The sequence below is a fragment of the Bos mutus genome, chromosome 17 (assembly GCF_027580195.1).
Source record: "Bos mutus isolate GX-2022 chromosome 17, NWIPB_WYAK_1.1, whole genome shotgun sequence".
Lineage (NCBI taxonomy): Eukaryota > Metazoa > Chordata > Mammalia > Artiodactyla > Bovidae > Bos > Bos mutus.
In genome coordinates this window covers 69344705-69371643 of record NC_091633.1, presented here as the reverse complement: position 1 = coordinate 69371643, position 26939 = coordinate 69344705, and the positions used below count along the sequence as shown (strand labels likewise).

The 26939-nt window shown below is 43.2% G+C and overlaps 1 protein-coding gene across 1 annotated transcript in view; it reads left to right on the top strand.

Annotated features, from left to right (window-relative positions):
* Positions 1-1148: 1148 nt before the first annotated feature.
* DCHS2 (dachsous cadherin-related 2) overlaps positions 1149-26939 on the top strand; it is a 316336-nt gene continuing 290545 nt past the window's right edge. The window contains 4 exon segments of the mRNA XM_070385628.1: positions 1149-2619; positions 2622-2669; positions 2672-3031; positions 3034-3164. Of these exon segments, the coding sequence (XP_070241729.1) occupies positions 1149-2619; positions 2622-2669; positions 2672-3031; positions 3034-3164 (2010 nt within the window).

The following is a 26939-nucleotide window of genomic DNA, read 5'->3' as shown; positions in this document are numbered from 1 at the left end:
TTGTCGTCATTGCCGGTAGCAGAGGGGAGTGATAAGTCGCTCACACGTCTCGCCGAGTGGTAGCGCGGCATAATAAAGCTTGGTTTGCACCATGTGTGTCACAGATTTCTCAGGGTTTCTCGAAGGTTTTTCCAAGTTCCGCCTTCTCCCCCTTTGCAGTCATTCCGGCCCCAGCTGTGCATCGGCCTTTGACTCCATCTGTCCTTCCGCTGGGGACGAGTCTTTCTCGCCACATGGATAACACAAGTTTGGCTCTCCAGTGTAATGATAACCACCACCCCCCCCGCCCTCTCCGCTCGGCAGGAGCTCCCCAGCGTCAGGCCCGCTGCAGAGCCAGTCTCAGGGATGGAGCGGGGAGGGCTGTCCCCTCACCTTCCCCACCCCTAGCCACTTTCACGCCTAGCCCAGCCTGCGCGATCCCCACGCGCCCCATGGTCCCCATCTCCGGCTCCTCTCACGTTTGCTCTCCTCTCCTCCGCCCCTAGCCTGACCAGGAACGTGCCCAGCTGCAGCTGCGCCTCGCAGGTGGGAGTTCGCCCGGGTGTGTGGCCGCGTCACGGCGCGCGGAGGAGAACCGGCGGGAGGCGCGCGGTCCCCCGCGCCCCAAGACGCGGCGGGCGCGGCCGCCCGGGAGCCGCTGACTGCGCCGCAGTCGGATCCGCCTCTCCCTCCCTCCCGCTCCGGCCCCGCGCCCTCCCGCCCTTACCTTACCCTCTTCCCCGGCCCGACCCCCAGCTTCTCCGTATGTGCGCGCTTTGAATAATTTCATCCTTTTTGGCAAAGGAAATAATGCACCTGACTTTACCAGGGGGAAACAACCAGCCGAGCCGAACAAGGAACAGATGTCAAAGGAATAAAAAGAGAGAGAAAAAGAGATGAGACTCATGTAAAGAGATCCAGGGGCTCAAAGGTGGCTGACAGCGGTGGAAGCGGCTCGAGCTCCCCCGGCCTGTCTGCGAGAGCTGCGGGAGAAGGACGTCTTCACCAGTTGCAGATGTAACCACGGGAACTCCTGCGTCTGTCAGTTTGTTTGCCAAACAAAGTCTTTTCTTCTTTGGCTCAGATACCGAAGAGGCTCCTGGATTTTTCTGCCACTCCGCCACAAGCTAGCAGTTACCAGGGAGCCTTCCCAAGGAGCTGGCGGAGACATGAGCCCTTCAGGGCGGAGGATGGGTGAAGGGCGTCCAGCCTGGAAGCGCCTCCTGCTCCCTGGAAGCGGAGGGTCACCCCGCGGGCGGCAGGGCGGCGGCGGCGCCGGGGCGCAGCGCTTCCTGCTCGGGCTCTGCGTGCACGCGTGGCTGTGGGCGGCCTCGGGCTCGTCTGCCCAGGTGTTCAACCTCAGCCTTTCCGTGGACGAGGGCCTTCCTCCGGACACTCTGGTCGGCGACATCCGTGCGGGGCTGCCCGCCACGCAGCAGCAGCAGGAGAGGGGCGGCTTCTTTCTGTCGGAGGATTCCGATGACTCTCCGCTGCTGGATGACTTCCAAGTGCACCCGGACACAGGCATTATCCGCACGGCGCGGCGCCTGGACCGCGAGCAGCGCGACTACTACAGCTTCGTGGCCGCCACGCTGCTGGGCGCGGTGGTGCAGGTGGAGATTCAAGTCAACGACGTGAACGACCACTCGCCCCGCTTTCCTCTGGACTCCCTGCAACTCAACGTCTCCGAGCTCAGCCCACCAGGTACCGCCTTCCGCCTGCCAGGCGCCCGAGACCCGGACGCTGGGCTTTTCAGCATACAGGGCTACACCCTGGTGCAACCGTCCAGCCTGTCTGAGGACCCCGCCGGACCTTTTTTCCAGTTGCGCTACGGGGCCCCGGGGTCGCCACCGTCGCTGCCGTCCTCGTCGCCCCTTGAGCCCCTAGACTTGGTGCTGCTTCGGCGCTTGGACCGAGAGGCGGTGGCGGCACACGAGCTGCAGATCGAGGCTTGGGACGGCGGTCGCCCGCGGCGCACCGGCCGCCTGCGAGTGGAACTGTGCGTGCTGGATGAGAACGACAATCCTCCAGTCTTTGAGGAGAGCGAGTACCGCGCCGCGGTTCGCGAGGACGCTCGGCCCGGCACCGAAGTCTGTCGCGTGCGCGCCACCGACCGTGACCTGGGGCCCAACGGCCACGTGCGCTACAGCATCCGCTCCCGGCAGGCTCCCGGGGCCGGTGGTAGCGGCAGGACGCTGGACGACGCGGCCTACTTCGTGGTGGAGGAGCTGAGCGGGGTGGTGCGGGTGCACAGGCCGCTGGACCGCGAGGCGCAGGCCTGGCACCAGCTGGTGGTGGAGGCCCGTGACGGAGGCGCTGCGCCCGAGGTCGCCACCGTGCGCGTGTCCATCGCGGTGCTGGACGTGAATGACAACCCGCCCGCTATTCATCTACTCTTCCTCACCGAAGGAGGGGCCGCGCGCGTCGTCGAGGGCGCTCGAGTCGGCGACTATGTGGCTCGGGTCTCGGTGTCAGACGCGGAAGGTGACCCAGAGAAGGAAGGGGAAGCCGCCGGGGAGCTCGATGGAGGCCTCGGAGTCGGGAGCGTCTCTCTGACCTTGGAGGGCGGTGAGGGAGCCTTTGTGCTGCGGTCCGGAGGCTCCCCAGGAGTATTTTTCCTTTGCGTCGAGGGGCCCCTAGATAGGAGAGCCGAGACCTGTATGATTTGCGACTGGTGGCCACAGATGCGGGATCCCGCCGCTGAGCACCGAGGAGACTCTACTGCTCCGGGTTGCTGACCTCAATGATCAGCCACCTCTCTTCAGCCAGGAGCATTACTGGGCTTCGGTGTCCGAGGCCGCGGCTCCCGGCACCATGGTCTTGTGTGTCAGTGCCTCCGACGCAGATGAGCCTGGCACGGACCATGCCAGGCTGCGCTATGCGCTGCTTCCTCTCCCCGCTCTCTGTAACCCAGAGACTCCGAGGCCCCCCGCTGAGTGTGGACCATCCTTCAGCATTGATCCCGAGAGTGGTGTGATCAGCACCACCCGGAGCCTGGACCGAGAGGCCCAGGAGGCCATAGAACTGAGAGTGGTGGCCCACGACCTCGGAGAGCCCCGCTCTCGGCCACTTGTCTGGTGAGCATCGCCGTGGACGACGTGAATGACAACGAGCCCGTTTTCCTGAAGCAGGTGTACAACGCCACGCTTCCGGAGCACGCCCCAGTTGGGCACTGCTTTCTGCAGGTGAGCACATCAGGCCTTGGATCAGGATCAAGGGGAGGCCTGGGAAGGGATGGAGAAGATGTAAGTTCAGAAAGGATTTTTTTGTGTGTGTATGATGTGGATAGTTATACTCGAGCTCAGAAAGCAGAGGACATGGGCTCTGGTTTCTGCTCTGCAGGGAGATGAGTGGGTGCCCTCCTGGCATCTAGCCCTTCTGCTACTTAAGATCCTTTCTGCTTCACATGATCTTTGGATCTTGATTTTGCCCATGGAATTCTGATTTCCCTCTGTCTGGATCTGAGCACCCACAATGGTTTGGAAGGAGCCACCGATTCTCAGTTTTGCTTCTGAACAGTGTGCAGATGGCAGTGTCCTGCATATTTGAACATCATCACGTGCGCACTGGGGGAGTAAGGTGGCCCTCACATGCCAGTTTTTCAAATAAGCAAGTGTGTGGCCTTAAACACTGAAACTCTTTTGAGTAACCATTTACAGAGACTTATTACACATTGTCCTACCTTATTTGGAAACTTACAAGAACTAGTTGAGGATACCAAGTCATTTTTACCAATTTTACCAGACCTCCTATGATGTCTTCAAGACTCTGAGGAAGGGCAAGTTTCAATCATCCTTTATAAAATGGGTGATATCCTTTACAAATGGATCTCAGAATGTTGTAATATGCACCCTTCTAGCAGTAATTCTTATGGCTTCCAATTTCCTGGTAGTTATCTGAAGCTATCTGATGTGAGATAACAAACTGGATTTCCAAGACTGTTTTATTTACATCAAGATGATTTGAGTGAATAACTGGAGCCTGAGAGGCTAACTAGTGATCAAAGCTGTAAAGTGCCATTTAGCTCTCAGGCTGGGTTGTTTTAAGACCTCTGTAGCTTATTTCTTGGTTCTTAGTGGGTGAGGCTAAAGCCTTATAAGTCATGTCTCAATAACCTTTAGATAATTTAAGCTGCCACTATATTTTAAACATGAGTTACTTGACTGGTTTGCTGTCTTTTTTTAATCCTTTGTATCTTAGATAAGTGGTATAGATAATAATCTCTACCACTTTCTCTGGCATGATTGGCAACTCATTAGTTGCTAGGTAATTAAAAGAAGGCTTGAAAATCAATTAATGCTTGCTGCTGAAAGAGATAGATCTGTGAATGCTGATGGAAGTTTATTTACATCTCAAGCAGAGTCTGATACGATGAGGGTTGGCTGGTCCTTCTCCATCCAAGGTAGGGCGAAGTCTGGGGGTGACTTAGCTTAGGGTCCATCAGTGTCCGGCTGGTCAGAGCTTATCTATATGGTGTACCGCAAAGGTGGCTGAGAAACGGAGAGGGCCACAAGGCTGCGGTGGGGACTGGTTGGGTCTGCCACAGATGTCAAAAAAACTGAGGTCATTAGAGTTGAGAGGTTGGACTAGATAATTTTTAAGATTTCTTTCATCTGAAAGAGCTTAAAGGTCTTGGTACAAAACAGTACAACTTGACTCTATTTGAAGGAAAATAATCAGGGTGTAATTAATTAATTACAATTAATTGTAATTCCTTTGACTAGAATCTTTTTAAAATTGTGAGATGACTGTGCGATGAGGTGTGAGTTTATCCCATTATTATGACTTGATATGTGGATATGGATCCATTATGGTGAACTGAACTTGGCTTAAGTGTAAGATTGCATCTTCAATCAAAAAAACAAAAGCTTCAGGTTACCAAGTATTGCTCTAGGTATTGATGGTATTAAATGGTGCTGATTAGAGTTTCTAGAAATTCCAACAGTCCAGGCCCTGTAGATTGCAGAGGCTTTTCTGCAGCCCTCTGGTGGCCTCGCCGCAGCAGCTGTGTGAACTTTCTGTGCTGCATCAGCTCTCTGGCTGACTCTGTCCCCTTGGCTTCTCACCTGAGCTCTGTTTGCTTGCCATCTCTTTGCTCTTGATGTTTCTTTGTATTGCACTGTAAAAACAAGCCTTCCCAGCTCTCTGGACCCTGTGGCCTCTCCTCTCTCCTGGGGCTTTGTTTAATTACATCGTCTCGGTGCTTCTAACCAAACCTCTCTGCTGTCCTCTACAGTTCTCTCCCTCTAGATGTCAGAATTGCTCAGCTCTCCTTGGTCAGAATCAAAGAAAAAACACAATGAGCAGCAACAGGAGAAAAAACAAATTCCTTTCTTGGATTCCCTGTAAGGGAATACCATGTCACCTAATAAAATAAACTCAGAACCTTTAAGATGTCTTGGTGGTTAGTCTGGAGCACTAATCCCTGGGCTTTTTCTGCTCTTACTGCCATTTAGGGTCACCAGTGCTGGCTGAATCCTTCCGTAGTCTCAGACCCAGACAGGAACTTTCAAAAACTTTAAATGTGGGCCAGAACAAACAGATTTAATACACAGGACAAGAACCAGTAGCCTGAGTTAGGTGTCCTCTAGCCCGAAAGGGTTTTCCCAGACCTGAGGGCACTCATCTGGGTTTTCGGTTCCTTGCTCTCCACTGCCCTCCACATGGAGAGCCCCTTCTTGACAACCTGCCCCTCCTAAGCCCCGCCCCCAGGATCTCCTTTCAGCATGTCTTCATGCTTTCATGCTCATGACAGGGGGGGATTTCTGTTCTGCAGTTGTCCTGGTGTTTTCCTCTGAGTTCTAATGTCCAGTACTGAAAGACTCCCTTTTTCTTCAGATGATTGTCAAAGAGACTGACTTCAGCCTCTCTCACTGGTGGGACTGACACTCTCTGCCCCACACTAAATCCAACAGATGAGAACTGCATCAACAGCTTTTATCTTGCAACTAGATCTTCAGAGAGTGTAACTGCAGCCTTCATACCTGAATCACACGAGTGCCATAGCAAGATTATTCTCTTGTCCTTCCTCAAGAATTAGTATTGTATTCACTGACTAATTCATTTTCTTAATCAAACAACAGCATTCACTGAATAGGCAACATTCCATGAACAGTATTTCTTGGGTACCTCTTCCAAGAATAGGTCTTAGTGCTGGAGAGACAGCAGTGACTATAATGGGCGGGTTCTCGGTACCAGCCAAATGTAGAGTCCTAATTCCTTCATATCCCATCTCCTTTCTTCCTCCAAGTGAAGGCATATGCCCCACCCCTTCTTGCTGATCACTCTCGCCCAGGTTCTGACCTCCCCTACCACTGTGCTAAATCCTGCCACTCCAAAAGCAGCTGTGTTCTTTCCTTTCTATCCAGTGGGCTTGCTTAGTTTAACCTGCCTCTTTCTCTAAAGCTGCCCACTTCCTCTTTCTTGAGTGTGTCCTCTTTACCACCTTCTGTCTCATTTGCATCCTCCAGGTCTCCATCTTGTCAATTCCTCTTTTCCTCTTGTGTCCCCTACTCTGTATGATAGGGGCATTCCCAAAGGTTTTTTCTTCCTCTCCCTTGCCTCTTTTTTTATACTTTCTACTTAAACATTCCCAGAACTGCAACTTTTTTTTTTCAGCATCTCTAGGGTTAACCTCCTTTATTAACTGTAGCTCAGATGGTAAAGAATCTGCCTGCAATGCAGGAGACCCCAGTTCAAGCCAGTACCTGGGTTGGGAAGATCTCTGGGAGAAGGGAATGGCAACCCACTCCAGTATTCTTGCCTAGAGAATTCCATGGACAGACCATGGGTTCCCAAAGAGACACGACTGAGCAACACACACACACACACCCCATTTCTTTACTTGCTATGTATCTCTGCCTGGATGTATTTTTGACTTTTCAAAATCGACCACTTCACAAACCAAGGTCATTTTCCTTTGACTCTTTCTTTCTTTCTCACTTCCCCCACCCCTGTCTTCACTAATCAGCTCCTTTTAAACACTTCCTATATTTTTTAATGGATCCTTTCTATGGTTGTGTTTATGTGTTTGGTATGTGTGTGGGGTATGTGTTTTGCTGTTTGTTTTGCTGTTTGTTTTTTAATGGATCCTTTCTATGGTTGTGTTTATGTGTTTGGTATGTGTGTGGGGTATGTGTTTTGTTGTTTGTTTGTTTTGCTGTTTGCTGTGGTTTTCATTATTGAGAATTATAAGGGTGAAGAGCAAGATCAGGTCTCATATAATTGACTAATTAGTTGATTACGTAAAAAGCAGATTCCACAGTGGGGCATGGGAGACAGCACAGGCTGTGCTTATGTGTTTGCTATCCTGGGCTGACTCTGAGGAGCCTGACTCTGAGGGGTGCCTGGTCATTAAACACAGTATCTACCATCTGGAAAGATGTGGAGATGGGAAGGCCTGATGCCAACTGTACTCTATGGGCCCAGGGGGCTAACCTCTATCTTGTTTCTGATTCATTATATCTTTGGGGTTTCTTCCCTTTTATCAATCCCTATGGCAACCCATTCCAGTACTCTTGCCTGGAAAATCGCATGGACAGAGGAGTGTAGTAGGCTACAGTCCAAAGAGTTGGACATGACTGAGCAACTTCACTATCAGCCTTTAGTAAATTCTTTCCAAATATGTTGGTTTTGTCTCAGCTGTACTGTGGAGGTAAAAGTGGAGAATGTAAAACACTGCTGGGGGTGCAATGATTTAAGGGAAGGATTATTAATTAGCTTTAGTCAGAGTGTCCAGGGCTTGCAGCCCCTCTCCTGAAGCCTGGGTGGTGAGGATGGCAGGGGATGCTGAGGTAGGTGGTCCTTAGGAACAGTGTGAGGTCTTCTTTCAAGAGGCTGCCCTAGTGCCAGGCTGGGATTAAGATACTCTATAAAGGAAGATGTTTCCTCTCATCTTTGATTTCTCCCTCAATCTGACCACACTGGCTGCAAGGGCTGCAGGGTTTCTTACTTTGGTCCTTTCACTTAAACCCATTGTCACCACCCTAGTTCTGTCCACGTCATTCCCTGTCTTCCGTCGCCTGTCCTTTTCACTGGAGAGATTTTAGATGTATCTCAAATGCCACCTCCTTCCTCTAAATGTTTCCTTGTTCTGACCAGCTCTTTTCTTGATGTTCCTTATGGTACTGCAGTTGTTTACTTGTGTTAGTAAGATGATGGATCGCGATTACCTTGTGCAGTTGCAAGTTAATGGCATTTGAGTCCCTGTAATTCCTAGTGTCCTCAATCACATATACTAGAAGATCAATACTTTTATTAAATTGTATTGAAGACCATAATAAAAAGAATTACTAGTCAGGGTTACAGCTAGTCAAGGTTTTTACTTTCTTGATATTTTATTTGCGTGTCTGTTAACTTTATTGTAAAGTTAATTTCCTGCATATATTATTGATCCTTTGGAATTTTATGGTCTGAATTGCCTTGTTTATCCCTCACCTTAATACATACTCTTACTGCTTATCTTACATAGAAGTTTATGGACATACATCCTGTGTGCCAGCTTTGATGGTCATAGAACTTATTACTGTATATGACTATCTTATTCCTGCTCTTGTGAATGGACCTGACCTATCTGTGCACATGCGCTGAAAGCGTATGAGAGTTCCCCAGTGGTCATTTGCGCCCATCTCCAGGATGTGTCTGGATTACTGCAAGCTGTCATCTTCTCTGATTATCTCTCTTCTGCTGGCCTTTCGTTACAGTTCCTGCATGTGCTGTGTGTGCTTCGGCTTTGCTTTGATAGCCTGATTTATTATTTTATTATGTATTTATGCCCATGCTGGGTCTTGATTGCTGCACGTGGGCTTCCTCTAGTTGTGGCGAGCAAGGACTCCTCTCTAGCTGTGGTGGGCTTCTCACTGTGGTGGCTTCTCTAGTTGTGGAGCATGGGCTCCAGGCATGTGGGCTTCGGCAGTTGCAGTACGAGGGCTTAGTTGCTCCATGACACGTGGAATCTTCCCAGAACAGGGATCAAAACTGTGTACACTGATTGGCAGGCAAACTCTTAGCCCCTGGACTAGCCAGGGAAGTTCTCGATGATCTGTTTAGGTGCTAGAGATTGGCTCTAGATTTCTCTGCAGTTTCATTTTGGTACCCTTCCTCTCCTTGTCCCCATCAAGCTGCTGCCCAAGATCAGTAAGCTGGCTTCACTTCCTTTCCTCTTTTCCTGCTTGAGCAAGATGATCATATAATTTGTTTGGCTATGTCATAGGAGGGGTATATCCTGGAATCTGTGGGATGCATCTCTACCTACACTCAATATATAACTTGCTAGACTTTGTCTCATTCTTGATTCTAGAACTAGAGAAAGATGACTAATGTTACACTGTCAAAAGTTCGTAGCTTTGAAGACTAAAATTAGGCTTCATGCAGTGGTGAAAGATATAGCTAGACTGCGCGGTCAGTGCTCCTGGATTGAATCTCAGCATCACTTACTGTCCATGTGACCTTGGGCACTGAGCCTCTTGTCCTCATCTGGGAAATACGGATGATGATGGCTTCAGCTTGATAGAGTTTTTTGTGTGTAATGAATTAGTATGTATATATATGCTTAAAATAATGCTTTATTCACATTAGGTGCTGGATATGTGTTATTTATTATTAAAAGCTAGTAAAGAAAACTTATAGAAATGATAAAGACAACTGTTTTGCTGGATATAGTGGATACTGAAGACTAATTAAAAATGACATTTCAAATAAAATTCTCTCACATAAAAAGATGGAAAAAGTAGCAGAAACGATTTCAAATTTTCAGTTTTCAGTCAGATGTATGTGTCTTATACTGAAGGGAGAAATCTGTTTTGCTTACATTGGAAAATTGCAACATCCCCTTATGGGTTTATAGAATCCCACCTGTCCTAAAGGAAGGTTCAGATGGCCTTTCAATAGCTATTCCTCTCCCTCGTCCTTTCCACAAAAACACCACTGTGAAAGTCGCAGAAAGACTAGGCAATGTGATGACAGCTGTGGCAAAGACCTTGGTGTGAAGGGTCCTCAGGGGTTCACCCCAGGTGTACCAAGTACCACCCTTAACTCACGGTCATCGCCTGACCCCGCTCAGCTGTGCAGAGCATGATTCTGATCTACAGAGTAACTTGCTGTCTTTTTTGTATTGAGTTGTAATTAACATACACTATGATATTAGTCTGAGGTGTTCAGCATAACAATTCAATATTTTTATACATTACAAAACGGTCACCACAATAAATCCAGTTACAATCCATCATCATACAAAGTTGTTACAAAATTATCAACTGTATTTCCTGTGTGTACATTACATCCCTGAGACTTATTATTTTATAACAGGAAGCTTTTATCTATTAGTCCCCTTTACCTATTTCACAAATCCCCCCACCTCATTCCCCTTTGGCAACTACCAGTTTGTTCTCTGTACTTATAAGCCTGTTTATGTCTTACTTTGGTTTTTGGATTATATGTACAAGTGAAATCACATGGCATTTGTCTTTCTCTTTCTAACTTATTTAATTTAGCATAATACCCTCTGGGTACATCCATGTTGCCACAAATGGCAAGATTTCATTCTTTTAATGGCAGAGTAATATTCCAGTGTATACACACACACACACACACACACACACACACACACATACAGTGTGTGTGTGTATATATGTGTATGTATATATGCTACTTCTTTTGTATCCATCTGTTGTTGGACACCTACTTTGTTTCTGTATCTCAGCTACTGTAAATAGTTTTGCAGTCAACAAAGAAGAACATGTTTCTTTTTGAATTAATGTTTTCATTTTCTTTGGATAAATAACCAGAAGTGGAACTACTAGGTCACATTGCCATTGTTCAGTTGTTTAGTTGTGTCTGATTCTTTGCAGCCCCATGGACTACAACATGCCAGGCTTCCCTGTCTTTCACTAACTCCTGGAGTTTGCTCAATCTTATGCCAGTTGAGTCAGCGCTGCCATCCAACAGTCTTATTCTCTGTCGCCCCCTTCTCCTCCTGCCCTCAATCATTCCCAGAATTAGGGTCTTTCCGAATGAGTCAACTCTTCAAATCAGGTGACCAAAGTATTAGAGCTTCAGCATTAGTCCTTCCAATGAATATTCGGGACTGATTTCCTTTAGGATTGACTGGTTTGATCGCCTTGCTGTCCAAGGGACTCTCAAGAGTCTTCTCCCACACCACAATTCAAAAGCATCAGTTCTTCGGCACTCAGTCTTCTTTATGGTCCAAGTCTTACATCCATACATGACTACTGGAAAAACCATAGATCTGATTATATGGACCTTTGTTGGCAAAGTAATGTCTCTGCTTTTTAATATGCTGTCTAGGTTTGTCATGGCTTTTCTTCCAAGGAGTTCAGTTCAGTTCAGTCATTCAGTCGTGTCCAACTCTTTGAAACCCCATGGACCACAGCAGGCCAGGCTTCCCTGTCCATTACCAACTGCCGGAGTTTACTCAAACTCATGTCCATTGAGTCAGTGATGCCATCCAAACATTTCATCCTTTGAGTCCCCTTCTCCCAGCTTCAATCTTTCCTAGCATCAGGGTCTTTTCCAACGAGTCTGCTCTTTGCATCAGGTGGCCAAATATTGGAGTTTCAGCTTCAGCATCAGTCCTTGAAATGAATATTCAGAACTGATTTCCTTGAGGATTGACTTGTTGGATCTCCTTGCAGTCCAAGGGACTCTCAAGAGTCTTCTCCAGCACCACAGTTCAAAAGCATCAATTCTTCAGCACTCAGTTTTCTTTATAGTCCAACTCTCACATCCATACATGACTACTGGAAAAACCATAGCCTTGACAATATGGAACTTTGTTGGCAAAGTAATGTCTCTGCTTTTGAATATGCTGTCTAAGTCAGTCATAGGTTTTCTTCCACGGAGCAAGCGTCTTTTAATTTCATGGCTGCAGTCATCATTTGCAGTGATTTTGGGGCTCCCCAAAATAAAGTCTGCCACTGCTTCCATTGTTTCCCCAACTATTTGCCATGAAGTGATGGGGCCGGATGCCATGATCTTACTTTTTGGAATGTTTAGTTTTAAGCCAACTTGTTCACTCTCCTCTTTCACTTTCATCAAGAAGCTCTTTAGTCCTTCTTCGCTTTCTGCCAGAATTATGGTGTTATCTGTGTATCAGAGGTTACTGATATTTCTCCCAGTGATCTTGATTCCAGCTTGTGCTTCATCCAGCCCGGCATTTCACATGATGTATTCTGCATATAAGTTAAATAAGCAGGATGACAATATACAGCCTTGATGTACTCCTTTCCTGATTTGGAACCAGTCTGTTTTTCCATGTCTAGTACTAACTGTTGCTTCTTGACCTGCATACAGATTTCTCAGGATGCAGGTCTGGTGGTCTGGTATTCCCATCTCTAAGAATTTTTCCGTTTGTTGTGATTCACACAGTCAAATGCTTTGGCGTAGTTAATAAAGCAGAAGTAGATGTTTTTCTGGAACTCTCTTCCTTTTTTCAGTGATCAAACGGATGTTGGCAATTTGATCTCTGGTTCTTCTGCCTTTTCTAAATCCAGCTTGAACATCTGGAAGTTCATGGTTCACGTACTATTGAAGCCTGGCTTGGAGAATTTTGAGCATTATTTTGCTAGCATGTGAGATGAGTGCAATTGTGCAGTAGTTTGAGCATTCTTTGGCATTGCCTTTCTTTGGGATTGGAATGAAAACTGACCTTTTCCAGTCCTGTGGCCACTGCTGAGTTTTCCAAATTTGCTGGCATATTGAGTGCAGCACTTTCACAGCATCATCTTTTAGGATTTGAAATGGCTTGACTGGAATTCTATAACCTCCACTAGTTTTGTTCATAGTGATGATTCCTAAGACCCACTTGACTTTGCACTGCAGGATGTCTGGCTCTAGGTGAGTGATCTAACTATCATGGTTATCTGGGTCATTAGGATCTTTTTTTGTTTAGTTCTTCTGTGTATTCTTGCTACCTCTTCTTTATAGCTTCTGCTTCTGTTAGGTCCATACCATCTCTGTCTCTTCTTTGTATATTGTGCTTCTGTTAGGTCCATACCATTTCTGTCCTTTATTGAGCCCATCTTTGCATGAAATGTTCCCTTGCTATCTCTGATTTTCTTGAAGACATCTCTAGTCTTTCCTATTCTCTTGCTTTCCTCTCTTTGCATTGATCACTTAGGAAGACTCTCTTATCTCTCCAGGTTATTCTTTGGAACTCTGCATTCAGATGGATATATCTTTCCTTTTCTCCTTTGTCTTTAGTTTATCTTCTTTTCTCAGCTATTTTTAAGACCTCCTCATTTTGCCTTTTTGTATTTCTTTCTCTTGGGGATGGTTTTGATATCTGCTTCCTATACAGTGTTATGAGCCTCTATCCATCATTTTGCAGGAACGCTGTCTATCAGATCTAATCCCTTGAATCTATTTGTCACTTCTACTATGTAACTGTAAGGGATTTGATTTACCTCATACCTGAATAGCGTAGTGGTTTTCCCTACTTTCTTAAATTTAAGTATGAATTTTGCAATAAGGAGTTCATGATCTGAGCCACAGTCAGCTCCTGGTCTTGTTTTTGCTGTCTGTGTAGAGCTTGTCCATCTTCGGCTGCAAAAAATATAATCAGTCTGATTTTGGTATTGACCATTTGGTAATGTCAGTACCAAAATCAGAAGAGAAACTAAAGAGCCTCTTGATGAAAGTCACAGAGGAGAGTGAAAAACCTGGCTTAAAACTCAACGTTCAAAAAATGAAGATCATGGCATCCAGTCCCATCACTTCATGGCAAATAAAAGGGGAAACAATGGAAACAGGGACAGACTTTATTTTCTTGGGCTCCAAAATCACTACAGATGGTGACTGCAGCCATGAAATTAAAAGAGGCTTGCTCCTGGAAGAAAAGCTATTACCAACCTAGACAGCATATTAAAAAGCAGAGACATTACTTTACAAACATAGGTCCATCTAGTGAAAGCTATGATTTTTTGGTAGCCATATATGAATGTGAGAGTTGGACCATAAAGAAAGCTGAGCACCGAAGAATTCATGCTTTTGAACTGTGGTGCTGGAGAAACCTCTTCAGAGTCCCTTGGACTGCAAGGAGATCAAACCAGTCAATCCTAAAGGAAATCAGTCCTGGATATTCATTGGAAGGGCTGATGCTGAAGCTGAAGCTTCAGTACTTTGGCCACCTGATGAGAAGAACTGCCTTGTTGGAAAAAACCCTTATTCTGGGAAAGATTGAAGGCAGGAGGAGAAGGGGCTGACAGAGGATGAGATGGTTTGATGGCATCACTGACTTGATGGACATGATTGTGAGCAGACCCCGGGGGTTGGTGATGGACAGGTAAGCCTGGCATGCTGTAGTCCATGGGGTCTCAAAGAGTCGGATATGACTGAGCAACTGAACTGAACTGATTTGGTGATGTCCATTTGTAGAGTTGTCTCTTTTGTTTTTGGAAGAGAGTGTTTGCTATGCCCAGTGTGTTCTCTTGGGAAAACTCTGTTAGCCTTTGCCCTGCTTCATTTTGTACTCCAAACTTGGATCAGGTATGATAGGATATTGCATCAAACAGACAAAAATGTCTTAATCTTGATTGTTTAATCTTTCTGCTTTTACCTTTTGACTCTATGGCCTGTGGGCATACTAGCCCTACCCTGTGTATGCAATGGGACACTGTCTTTCTTCAAAATTCTGTTTTGAATTTCCTTTTATTATAAAAAGCCCATGCATGCTGTTAGCTTCATTTCAGGGTTTACCATTTTCCCATAAAAAGACAGATTTCAGATTGCCCCACTGATGAAGTGTGTGGATCTTCTCTAATAGAGAAGATGGAAGAGGTGTCCTTGATTTGGACAGCAGAAGAGTGATCTAGTGGTGAAAAGCTTGTCCTGTAGAGCCAGACAGAACAGGGTTTATATTTCAGCTCTGTAACTGGTCTTGAGCAAGTTCCCAAACCTTTGTAAGCCTCAATCTTCTCACCCATAAAATAGGGATGATAATAGGAGTGACCCCACAGGGCTATTGAGGAGATTAAATGAGATAATATGTACCCAGGGTAGAGAGTGTTGTCTGCCACATGGTAAACTCCCAGGAAAATTTATTATGTGTATCTTCACTTCACCACTCACAAACTGAAAAGTTAAGTGAGAGTAAAAGAAAGGTCAGTGTTCTGTTTTAAAAACCTCTGTGGCTAGTCATGTTAAATGGATAGAAATATGAACCTGTACCATAAATGGCACTCTAGGAAGGCTTGCTGTCTTAAATACTATGTAGACCTTTAGTCCCAGATTTAGTCTGCTTCTTAGCATGGACAGCCACTAGAGCCTTCTGGGCCTTGAGGATGCCTTGACCTTCTTGGTTGAAAATAAAGATTAGAGTAGCCTGATCTCTGACATTCTTCCACAGTTCATCTCTGGTCATAGTCACCAGACCTAGGGTACGTATGTATGACCCTGGACATGTTTCTGGCCTTCCAAGTGAAACCATTCACCTCAGATTGGAACTTGAACATATGTGCCAGGACTCACACCCAGTCAAAACCCAGTTTGAAACTCAAACCCAAGAGACCAGGACTTGCCCAGCCAAAATGCACAGTCTTTCAACTGAGGCCACAAACCTGGTTTTACCACCTGATGAAGTTCTAGTTCTTAATGTCTCATGGAAAAAATAATTCAATGAGAGACAAAGTGATAGGTAAGAAGTGAATTTATTTAGAGAGAAACACTCCACAGAGTGTGTACCATCTCAAAAGGCAAGAGCAGCCTTGGGAGAAGCACACTGCTGAGGCAAGAATGTGGGCCACTGCAGGAGGCGAGAGCGACCTCAAAATGTAGTGTGGTTAGCTTTTATGGGCTGGCTAATCTCACAGGCTCATGAGTGGGAGGATTATTCCAACTGTGTTGAGGAAGGGGCAGAGATTTCCAGGAATTAAGCCATCACCTACTTTTTGGCCTTTGAGCGTTGGTCTTGGAACTTCAGGGCACCTCTGGGCATGTCATTTAGCTTGCTGATGTGTTACAATGGATGTATACTGAAGACCAGGGTCTAGTTGAAGTTCACTTGCTTGCCATCTTGGATCCATTTGATTCTAATCAGTTTATGTTGTGTTCTTGTGCTATGTCATTCTTTCAAAGGCTATGCTGTGCCCCCTTCCCTCCCCATTGCACAAGGTCAAGTGTATTTCATAAGAAAGAAGCACCACCAGGCTTTGTCCTGCTGTATTTGACTCTTCAGATGTAAATTATCCTAGCAAAAGAGGAAAACAGTGACATCCTAGGATGTGGCTGACTTGTATATCATTTTCTTATTGCTTATCCTGAGAAATTCTCATTTTCATTCAGTAGTGGAAGTTGGGCAAAGGGCAAAAAGACGTATTTTGAATTTCCTTTAATTAAAATCAAGGGGAATAATATCATTACAGTACTCTTTAACAAACATTTATTGATGTGCATTGAGTGGTTTTGAATAATTTCATTCATTCAAATGAATAATGACAGAAAACAGATACAATGAAAGAAAAAAATGACATCAATTAAAATTTATTTGGCTACCTCCTTTAAGAAAGCTGAACATAAGAGATCATTCCGTAGAAGTTCTTTTGCATATCAAAATTGGAAACTTAGAGATTAAATTCAGTCATCCCATGGTATTTGGGGAGTATTGGTTCCAGGATCACCCACAGATACAAAAATCCTTGAATGATAAAGTTTCCTCATATAAAGTGATGCTGTAGTGTTATATTAAGGTACATTTTTTTCCAGTTGTATTTTTATGTATAGTATATACATTCAATATATTGAGATATTTAATGTAGCCAGTAAGTTATTTGGTTGTGCTCACTTTTATCACAGCTTTGTTGTGGCAAAGGGGCTTGCATAACTCAAGGAAGCCATGAACCATGCCATGTAGGGCCACCCAAGACAGATGGGTCATAGTGAAGGATTCTGACAAAACATGGTCCACTGGGAGAGGGAATGGCAAACCACTTCAGTATTCTTACACGAACATGAACAGTGTGAAAAGGCGAAAAGATATGACACTGGAAAGTGAGACCCCAGATCAGAAGGTCCAGTATGGTACTGAGGAAGAGCAGAGGGCAATTACTAACAGTTCCAGAAAGAATGAAGTAGCTGGGCCAAAGTGGAAACAACGCTCAGTTGTGGATATGTCTGATGGGGAAAGTAAAGTCCAGTGCTATAAAGAACAATATTCCATAGGAACCTAGACTGTTAGGTTCATGAATCAAGGTAAATTAGAGGTGATCAAGCAGAAGATGGCAAGAGTGAACATCGACATTCTAGGATTCAATGAACTTAAATGGATGGGAATGGGCGAATTTAATTCAGATGACTATTAAATCTACTACGGTGGGCAAGAATCCCTTAAAAGAAATTGAATAGCCATCATAGTCAACAAAAGAGTTCCAAATGCAGTACGTGGGTGCAATCTCAAAAATGACAGAATAATCTTGGTTCGTTTCCAAGGCAAACCATTCAATATCATAGTAATCCAAACACTTTGCCCCAAACACTGATGCTGAAGAAGCTGAAGTTGACTGTTTCTGTGAAGACCTACAAGACCTTCTAGAACTAACACCAAAAAAAGATGTCCTTTTCATCATAGGGGACTGAATGCAAAGGTAGACAGTCAAGAGATACCTAGAGTAACATGCAAGTTTGGCCTTAGAGTATTAAACGAAGCGGGGCAAAGGCTAACAGAGTTTTGTCAAGAGAACACAATGGTCATAGCAAATACCCTTTTCCAACAACCCAAGAGATGACCCTACACATGGACATCACCAAATGGTCATTACCAAAATCAGATTAATTATATTCTTTGCAGCCAAAGATGGAAGAAGCTCTTTGCAGTCAGCAAAAATAAGACCTGAAGATGACTGTGGCTCACGTCATCAGCTCCTTATTGCAAAATTCACACTGTAATTGAAGAAAGTCGGGAAAACCATTCAGATGTGGCCTAAATCAAATTCCTTATGATTATACAGTGGAGGTAATGAATAGATTCAAGGGATTAGATCTGGTAGACAGAGTGCCTGAAGAACTACCATTGGAGGTTAGTAACACTGTATAGGAGGCAGAGACCAAAACCATGCCATAGAAAAAGAAATGCAAGAAGGCAAAGTGGTTGTCTGAGCAGGCTTTACAAATAGCTGAGGAAAGAAGAGAAGCAAAAAGCAAGGGAGAAAGGGAGAGATATACCCAACTGAATGCAGAGTTCCAGAGAATAACAAGAAAGATAAGAGGAAAAACACTTCAAAGAAGTAGAGGAAAACAAGAGAATGGGATACACTAGAGATCTCTTCAAGAAAATTGGAAATATCAAGGAGACATTTCATACAAGACTGGGCACCATAAGGGCAGAAATTGTAAGGACCTAACAGAAGCAGGGGAGATTAAGAAGAGGTGTCAAGGATACACTGAACTATACAGAAAAGATCTTAATGGCCAGGATAACCACCATGGTGTGGTCACTCACCTAGAGCCAGACATCCTGGTGTGTGAAGTCTAGCAGGCCTTAGGAAGCATAGGAATAAAGCTAGTGGAGGTGATGAAAATTCAGTTGTGTTATTTAAAATCCTAAAAGATGATGCTGTGAAAGTGATGCAATCAATCTGACAGCAAATTTGGAAAACCCAGCCATGGCTAGAGGACTGAAAAAAGTCAATTTTCATTTCAATCTCACAGAAGGGCAGTGCCAAAGAATGTTCAAGCTACCGTACAATTGTGCTCATTTCATCTGCTAGAAAGGTACTGGTCAAAATCCTTCAAGCTAGCTTAAACTTGAACCAAAAGCTTCCAGATGTACAAGCTGGATTTAGAAAAGACAGAGGAATCTGAGATCAAATTGCCATCATTCGCTGGATCATAGAGAAAACAAGAGAATTCCAGAAAAACATCTACTTCTGCTTCATTTTGTATGGTAAAGCCTTTGGCTGTGTGGATCATGCAAACTGTGGGAAATTCTTAAAGAGATGGTAACACCAGGACACCTTACTTGTCTTCTGGAAAACCAGTATGTAGGTCAAGAAGCAACAGTTAGAACTGGATATGGAACATCTGACTGGGATGACTCAGATTGTCACCCTCTTTATTTAACTTCTATGCAGAGTACATCATCAGGTTGTATGAGTCAAGATTGCAGGGAAAATATCAGCAACTTCAGATATGGAGGAGGGCACGGCAACCCACTCCAGTATTCTTGTTTAGGAAATCCCATGGACAAAGGAGCCTGGCGGGCTACAGTCCATGGGGTCCTGAAGAGTCAGGACACAGCTGAGTGACTAAGCATAGCACAGCACTGCAACCCAGACAACAGGTGAGTCAATGGTGGTTCCCTTTATATGGGATTCCCTGGTAGTTCAGCAGGGAAAGAATACGCCTGTGATGCAGGAGACCTTGGTTTGATTCCTGGGTCGGGATGATTCCATGGAGAGGGGATAGGTTATCCACTCCAGTATTCTTGGGCTTCCCTGGTGGGTCAGATGGTAAAGAATGTGCCTGCAATGCAAGAAACCTGGATTCGATCCCTGGGTTGGGAAGATCCTTTGGAGGAGGGCAAGGCAACCCACTCTAGTATTCTTGCCTGGAGAATCCTCATGGACAGAGGAGCCTGGAAGGCTATAGTTCAAGGGGTTGCAAAGAGTCAGTCATGACTGAGTGACTAAGCACACTCAGATATGCATATGATACCATGCTAATGGCAGAAAGTGAAGAGAAACTAAGGAACCTCTGATGAGGGTGAAAGAGAAGAGTGAAGAAGCTGGCTTGAAACTCAGCATTAAAAAAATCTAAGATCATGGCATCCAGTTCCATCATTTCATGGTAAATAGAAGGGAAAAAAGTGGAAACAGTGACAGATTTTATTTTCCTGGGCTCCAAAACCCCTTCAGACAGTGACTGCAGCCATAAAATTAAAAGATGCTTGCTCCTTGGAAGGAAAGCTATGACAAACCTAGACAGAATATTAAAAAGCAAAGACATCACTTTGCCAACAAAAGTCTGTGTGTTCAAAGCTATGGTTTTTCCAGTAGTCATGTAGGGATGTGAGGGTTGGACCATAAAGAGGGCTGAGTGCCGAAGAATTGATGCTTTGAATTGTGGTGCTGGGGTAGACTCTTGAGAGTCCCTTGGACAGCAAGGAGATCAAACCAGTCAATGCCAAAGGAAGTCAACCCTGAATATTCATTGGAAGAACTGATGCTGAAGCTCCAGTACTTTGGCCACCTGCTGCAAAGAGCTGATTAATTGGAAAAGATCCTGACACTGGGAAAGATTGAAGGCAAGAGGAGAAGAGGATGGCAGAGGATGAAATGGTTAGATAGCATCACTGACTTAATGGACATGAATTTGAGCAAACTCTGGGAGATAGTGTAGGACAGGGAAGCCTGGCATGCTGCAGCCCATGGAGTCGCAAAAAGTTGGACACAATTTAGTGACTGAACAACAACAACTATAGAAATTTAGTCTATGTTTTCTATTCTAAAGTATGGTGGTAATTTTTAATTGTTGATTTTTGGGGGATGGTATTGTTGGTTTGTGTCTGTGTGTGTGTGTGTGGGGGTGTGTGCACACACTTACTCAGTCAAGTCCAACTCTTTGAGACCACATGGCCTGTATCCAGCCAGGCTCCTGTATTCATGGGATTAGCCCAGCAAGAATATTTGAGTGGGTTGTCATTTCCTACTCCAGGTGATCTTCCTGGCCCAGGGATGGAACCTGCATCTTCTGAGGCTCCTGCATCTGCAGGCCGTTTCTTTACCACCGAGCCACTTGGGAAGCCCCTATTGTTTACTTCATACTAGATCATCAGACGAGAAAATACTATCCACTTGATGCTTTTGAGGAATCTATAGTGGCAAAAAGTGAGTAGGACTTATAGTATGGCTGGTGCTCACAAGGTTAGCAGAGAGTAAAGAACGAAACAGGACCTGAGGCGATTTCTCATCCCGGTTTGACTCCTGGCTGTTAATTTAAAAACTCTGTTTAATACAAGAGATTGTCATTTACCTGTAAAAGTTCTTTTGCTCATAATATTCTGAAAGTTCTTTTGTTTTTCATTTATATTAAGTATAATATATAATATATATAATATAATATATAATATAAATATAATATAAGTAGAAGTAGCCAGTGTTATGGACACATTTTCAAGAGATTAAATATTATTTCTAGGCTTACTATAAGTAGACTTACTATTTGATTTTCAGCAGTTGTCTAGTTATAAACTTCTCATATTGTATACTTATTTTGATTTCTACATTTGGAAACACAGAGGAAGTTATTATTTACACAGAGGTTGACTTGTCTAGTTTTTAAGAATGTCTATTATAAAAGAACCCAGTGTTGAGGTAAAGACCCATCTCAGCTTATGCACTGTTTACTTGCCTTTGAAGTATGTGTTATTTTAAGTACTGAGCTGTAAAAATAATACAAAGGCTGTTCTGTTATATTATGAATAAACAAGAGCACAGTATTTCAGTGTTGGCAGATACTTGATTTCCTGGACTCATCTTACAAAACTTTTATGTGGTGTTTTCCTGTGTAGAATCTAATTGTCATGCTTATGTCTGTTTGTCAGTGTGGAGCATAAAGAGGAGAGGTGACGGGAAGGGAAATTTATTAAGTTTGATATTTACCAAATAATGTACTCTAGGTAATTTGCTTACTTGCATTAAAATATAATTCTATGAATATTACAGTATACTCTAATGTTACAAAATCTTGGAATCTTATTCTATTTTAAAAGAAAGATAAATTTTTTTGAACATGGTAATACTCCTTTTTGCCATGTACGCTGAGAAGTACAATTGTGCTCTTTTCTAAATTCATAACACCTTACTGGAGTAGGTAAGAAGCCAATCCCTTCTCCAGGGAATCTTCCTGACCCAAGGATTGAACCTGGGTCTCCTGTATTGCAGGCAGATTCTTTACCACTGAGCCACCTAGGAAGCCCCTTAAGGATGCTGCTTTGCTATTATTTCTCTAAATCCACTTTAACATATGCAGTAGAGTTACCACTTTTGTCTGTCATTTGTGAAGGTAACTTTTCCTTTTTTAAAAGGATAAAGTTTAAGCTTATTCCACTTATAAAGAGAGGTCATTCTAGAAGCTGTGTTTTCTTCATTTTTAAATAAACTTTTTCTACCTCATTCTTTATTTTCTCTATTCCTAAGGTTTTAAATACACCTGAAGTCTAATGTCTGTGTTCAGTTTTATTTTCAATAATTTTATCCTTAGTTCTTCAGGTCAGATGATTTCTATTGCTTTAATTTCAAGTTCATTGTTTTGTTCCTCATCTCTATTCTACTGTTAAGCACCTCCAACAATTTTTTAAAAAATTTAAGGTATTGCATTTTTCATTTGTAGAACTTATATTTTATTTATTTTGTAGTTTCTTTCTCTGCTAAAATCCTTTATCTTTTCATTTATTATAAAAATGTCTTCATTTCATATAGTTATAAAATATTTCTGAATTTCAACACCCAGATTATCCTAGGGTTGGCCTCTTTGTTTTTTATATTTTGAAAACAGATCACATTTTCCTAGTTACTCATACATTGAATAATTTTACCTTGTACTCTGGACATTGTGTACATATGGTATGGAAACTCTGGATTCTGCTGTGTTCTTCTGAATAGTGTTGATATTTGTGTTGTAGCAGGCAGTTAACTTGGTTGGATTCAAACTGAAGACTATGAATTTTGGGCACCAATGAAAAATTCAGTTCAGTTTTCTTAACTGGGTTTTTGCAATATGCCCTATACATGTATAGTTCGGGGGTCAATCGGAGATTTGGACTGGGTTTGTATGGAGTTTGGGACTTGCCCAGAAGGCTTTCTCCTATCTGGATTTTCCTCCCACTTTCCAATGATTGTAGTTGCCCTAACCTCTGTACTAAGATTCTTCAGTCCAGGAATACTGTGTTTCTATTGATGACTTACACCTGTCCTTAGGTAACAGGGTAAAAAAATAGAATAAATTAAACTTAAAAATAAAGGAAAACCTACTGCAAGTCCATCCATTCTTCCAATTCTTTGACCCCTTGTGACAATCTTGCTGTTTTTATTCAGTCCCAAAAGCCTTCAGGTTTTTTTTTTTTCCTGTTTTATTTGGAGTTTATAGTTGTTTCATGCAAAAGAGTAGGTCATTGTGAGCATGTACTCAGCCATACCAAAAGCAAAACTCTTGCTTTCTCCTTAAATTCAAATTTTTATCAATTTCAATGGAATTCAGATGATTGAGACTTAATAGTAAGGCCCCTTTGAATATAAAGTCTATAGAATTTTACCCTATTCAAAATATGTTAGATTACAATTGAGTGGAAGCTAATGTGTATGGCTACAAATGTTTACTGATTCAGCTTTTCATAGATTAATTAATGTTACTAGTGAAAGTTAGCAGCTTAAAATCATTTAAGTATGTTTTAGATTCACTCATGCTCAATAAATAGTCTTATATAAATGTAAGTCTGGAATCAAGATTGCCAGGAGAAATATCATTAACCCCAGATATGCAGATGACACCACCTTTATGGCAGAAAGTGAAGAGGAACTCAAAAGCCTCTTGATGAAAGTGAAAGTGGAGAGTGAAAACGTTGGCTTAAAGCTCAACATTCAGAAAACGAAAATCATGGCATCTGGTCCCATCACTTCATGGGAAATAGATGGGGAAACAGTGGAAACAGTGTCAGACTTTATTTTTGGGGCTCCCAAATCACTGCAGATGGTGACTGCAGCCATGAAATTAAAAGACGCTTACTCCTTGGAAGGAAAGTTGTGACCAACCTAGATAGCATATTCAAAAGCAGAGACATTACTTTGCCAACAAAGGTTCATCTAGTCAAGGCTATGGTTTTTCCTGTGGTCATGTATGGATGTGAGAGTTGGACTGTGAAGAAAGCTGAGCGCTGAAGAATTGATGCTTTTGAACTGTGGTGTTGGAGAAGACTCTTGAGAGTCCCTTGGACTGCAAGGAGATCCAACCAGTCCATTCTGGTTGGATGGAGATCAGCCTTGGGTGTTCTTTGGAAGGAATGATGCTAAAGCTGAAACTCCAGTACTTTGGCCACCTCATGCGAAGAGTTGACTCATTGGAAAAGACTCTGATGCTGGGAGGGATTGGGGGCATGAGGAGAAGGGGATGACAGAGGATGAGATGGCTGGATGGCATCACTGACTCGATGGACGTGAGTCTCAGTGAACTCCGGGAGTTGGTAATGGACAGGGAGGCCTGGTGTGCTGCGATTCATGGGGTTGCAAAGAGTTGGACACGACTGAGCAACTGATCTGATCTGACTGATATGATCTGAAGTCTAGAATCCTAATTAAATGGTCATCCTTCATTAAAAAGTAAACATAGAAACAACTCTATGAATTGGTTAACAATATTTCCCACTATATTTAGGTTTGGCTGAGACATGTGGGAAATGTAATTCACTGTGACCCAATTGGGGAAAATAAGTCCTTAGCAAGCCTTGTCCAAATGTGAGGAACCAGCTAGGATTATTAAAAATCATTAAGACTAAGTGTTAATATGCCAAAGAAGCTTTTGTTTAAGTAGAAATTAATTTTGCTGTTTTTCTTTTTGTAAGTCAAGATTCTAGAGCCCAAATATCTCACAACTTGTGTTGTTGTTTAGATACTAAGTTGTATCTGACTCTTTTGCAATTCCATGGACTGTAGCCCACCAGGCTTCTTTGTCCATGGGATTTCCCAGGCAAGGATATTGGAGTGGATTCCTATTTTCTTCTCCAGATGATCTTCCTGACCCAGGGGATCAAACCCGCATCTCCTTCCTCAGCAGGTGGATGGATTCTTTACCATTGAGCCACCAGGGAAGCCCTATCTCAACAATTATCTTTTACTAAGTAAGTTCATTGTTCTCTGATCATGTATCAAATAGAACCTAACACATCCTGTGATAATTATTTTCTTTCAAAAGCATCTGTAACACAGGCCTGATTATATTACTCATGAACTTGTTGTAAGGTCAAGTTCAAAGTCCTTGTCTAATTCATTCTCCCTGCTTTTCTGTCCTTGCTCTGGGGAACTCTCCCCACCCTCTTTACATCTCACCAAGGTGCTACAATCTTTCTTGTCTCAGGTGTTTGCTCTGTGTTATGGACTGAATGTTCATGTCCCCTACATCCATACGCTGAAGCCCTAACCCCATTTGGAGTGGGGCCTTTGGGAGGTCTTGGTTTAGATAAGGTTGTGAGGGTGGGACCCTGTGATGGGATAAGTGTCTTTATAAGAAGAGACCAGAACTTGCTTTCTCTGTGATGTGAGGCCATCTGTAATTCAGGAGGAGGTCTCTCACCAGAACCTGACCATGCTCATCTTCAACTTCCAGCCTCCAGGACTTTGAGAGTAAATTTCTGTTTTTTAAGCCAGCCAGTCTGTATACTATGATAGCCAGAGCTGATTAAGTAAGACACCAGTTTTCTCTTTGCTTGAAATGTGCTGTCCTGTCATCTCTACCATTGGGTCCCCATTCCTCCAGCTTCTCTCACTTTAAAAAAAAATTATTTTAAATATCACATCCTCAGGAAGACCTCTTTAACGATCTAAGCTTTCCATTTCACCTCTGTTTGTTAAGTCAGTCTTATAAACACCCATCGATTATACACATACAATAAACCTCTTTTGTAGCTTGCCTCACACAAGTTACCTGTGCCGTATTTGCGTCTTTGCTCATTGAAGGTTCAAAAGATGATGGCAGAGGCTTTATCTGTGGTGCTTACTGCTAAGTGCCTACTCAAGTGCACAGTATGTGATAACAGTGGGATTTGTTCAGTGATAAAATGGAGTGATCTGCATGGTACTCACTTACATGAGTATTGACTGCTTCAGGAAAGGGCATCTCCTACAGCATCCCTACCACTTTCCAAAAAGCACAGCTGTCATTGAAACAGCTACTAATAAACATTATAATACAGCAAGACAACTCATATCCTCTTTATGTTACAATTTAGTGCCAGACACTTCTCATTTCATGTAAAAAAACATAATCTCTGCCAGTGCCTCTTTTTATACTGTCAGAATATGAAGTTATGAATTTTGCATATTAGCAGAGTTATTTCTAGTCTTTTTGTTTCTTAAACATCTCACGTTAACAATCAGCTATTTAGTCCTCAAAGCTGTCTTAAAAGGCCTGTATCTCTCACTGTTATCAAAAGAAATTGGGTAACTGATTTGAGAATATAGCAGTATTTGAACTTTTTAGTTTATTCTATGTATTCTCTACCTTGAATAATAATTCAAACAAAACAGTTCAAAACTTAAAAGGAGAGCAATTTTATTAAGTGCATTTCCTGTTTTCTTGGAGGCATGCCAATATTGTAATGCACTTTTCCAATCCTTTTAAGCAGAATATGAGCTGACTTATTCATAGCTATGTGCTCACAGAGAAACTTGAGTCTGGCTCTGCGTTCTAAGCTGTGTTCTTTGAACCTCATTTTATTTATCTAGAAAATGGGGTAATAATATGTGCTTTAAAGTCTTAGTATGAGATTCAAAGATAACGTATTTAAAACCCTAGCATATAGTAAACACTTAAAAAGTCATAACTATTATAAATAGAGACAGATACCAAGCCAGATGTTATTCTTGGGACTGGTTCTTACTGAACGGAGTGATATTTTCCAGAGCAATGGAGGAAATATTTACCATAAAAAGGAAAATAGAATTTGAGCCCTCTGTCTGCAGTATTAATTTTCCTTGTTTAAATTGATTTTCTTTTAAAATGATTACTCGTTTTATCCTAACAAATAATGAGATTGGGCATGGCCATAAATAATACATCCTAATCCTGAAAAAATTTAATTTAAAATATAGCCACATAAAATGCAAAAAAGCATGACTAATTTTTTCCTTTAAGTTTTCAGTTTATCAATTGTGTGAACCTACCCTTAACTTTATATCACTCTCCAAGGTTTAATTTCAAACTTTGATGATCAGAACTCCACAGTGTCAGGCATTATAAGGTCC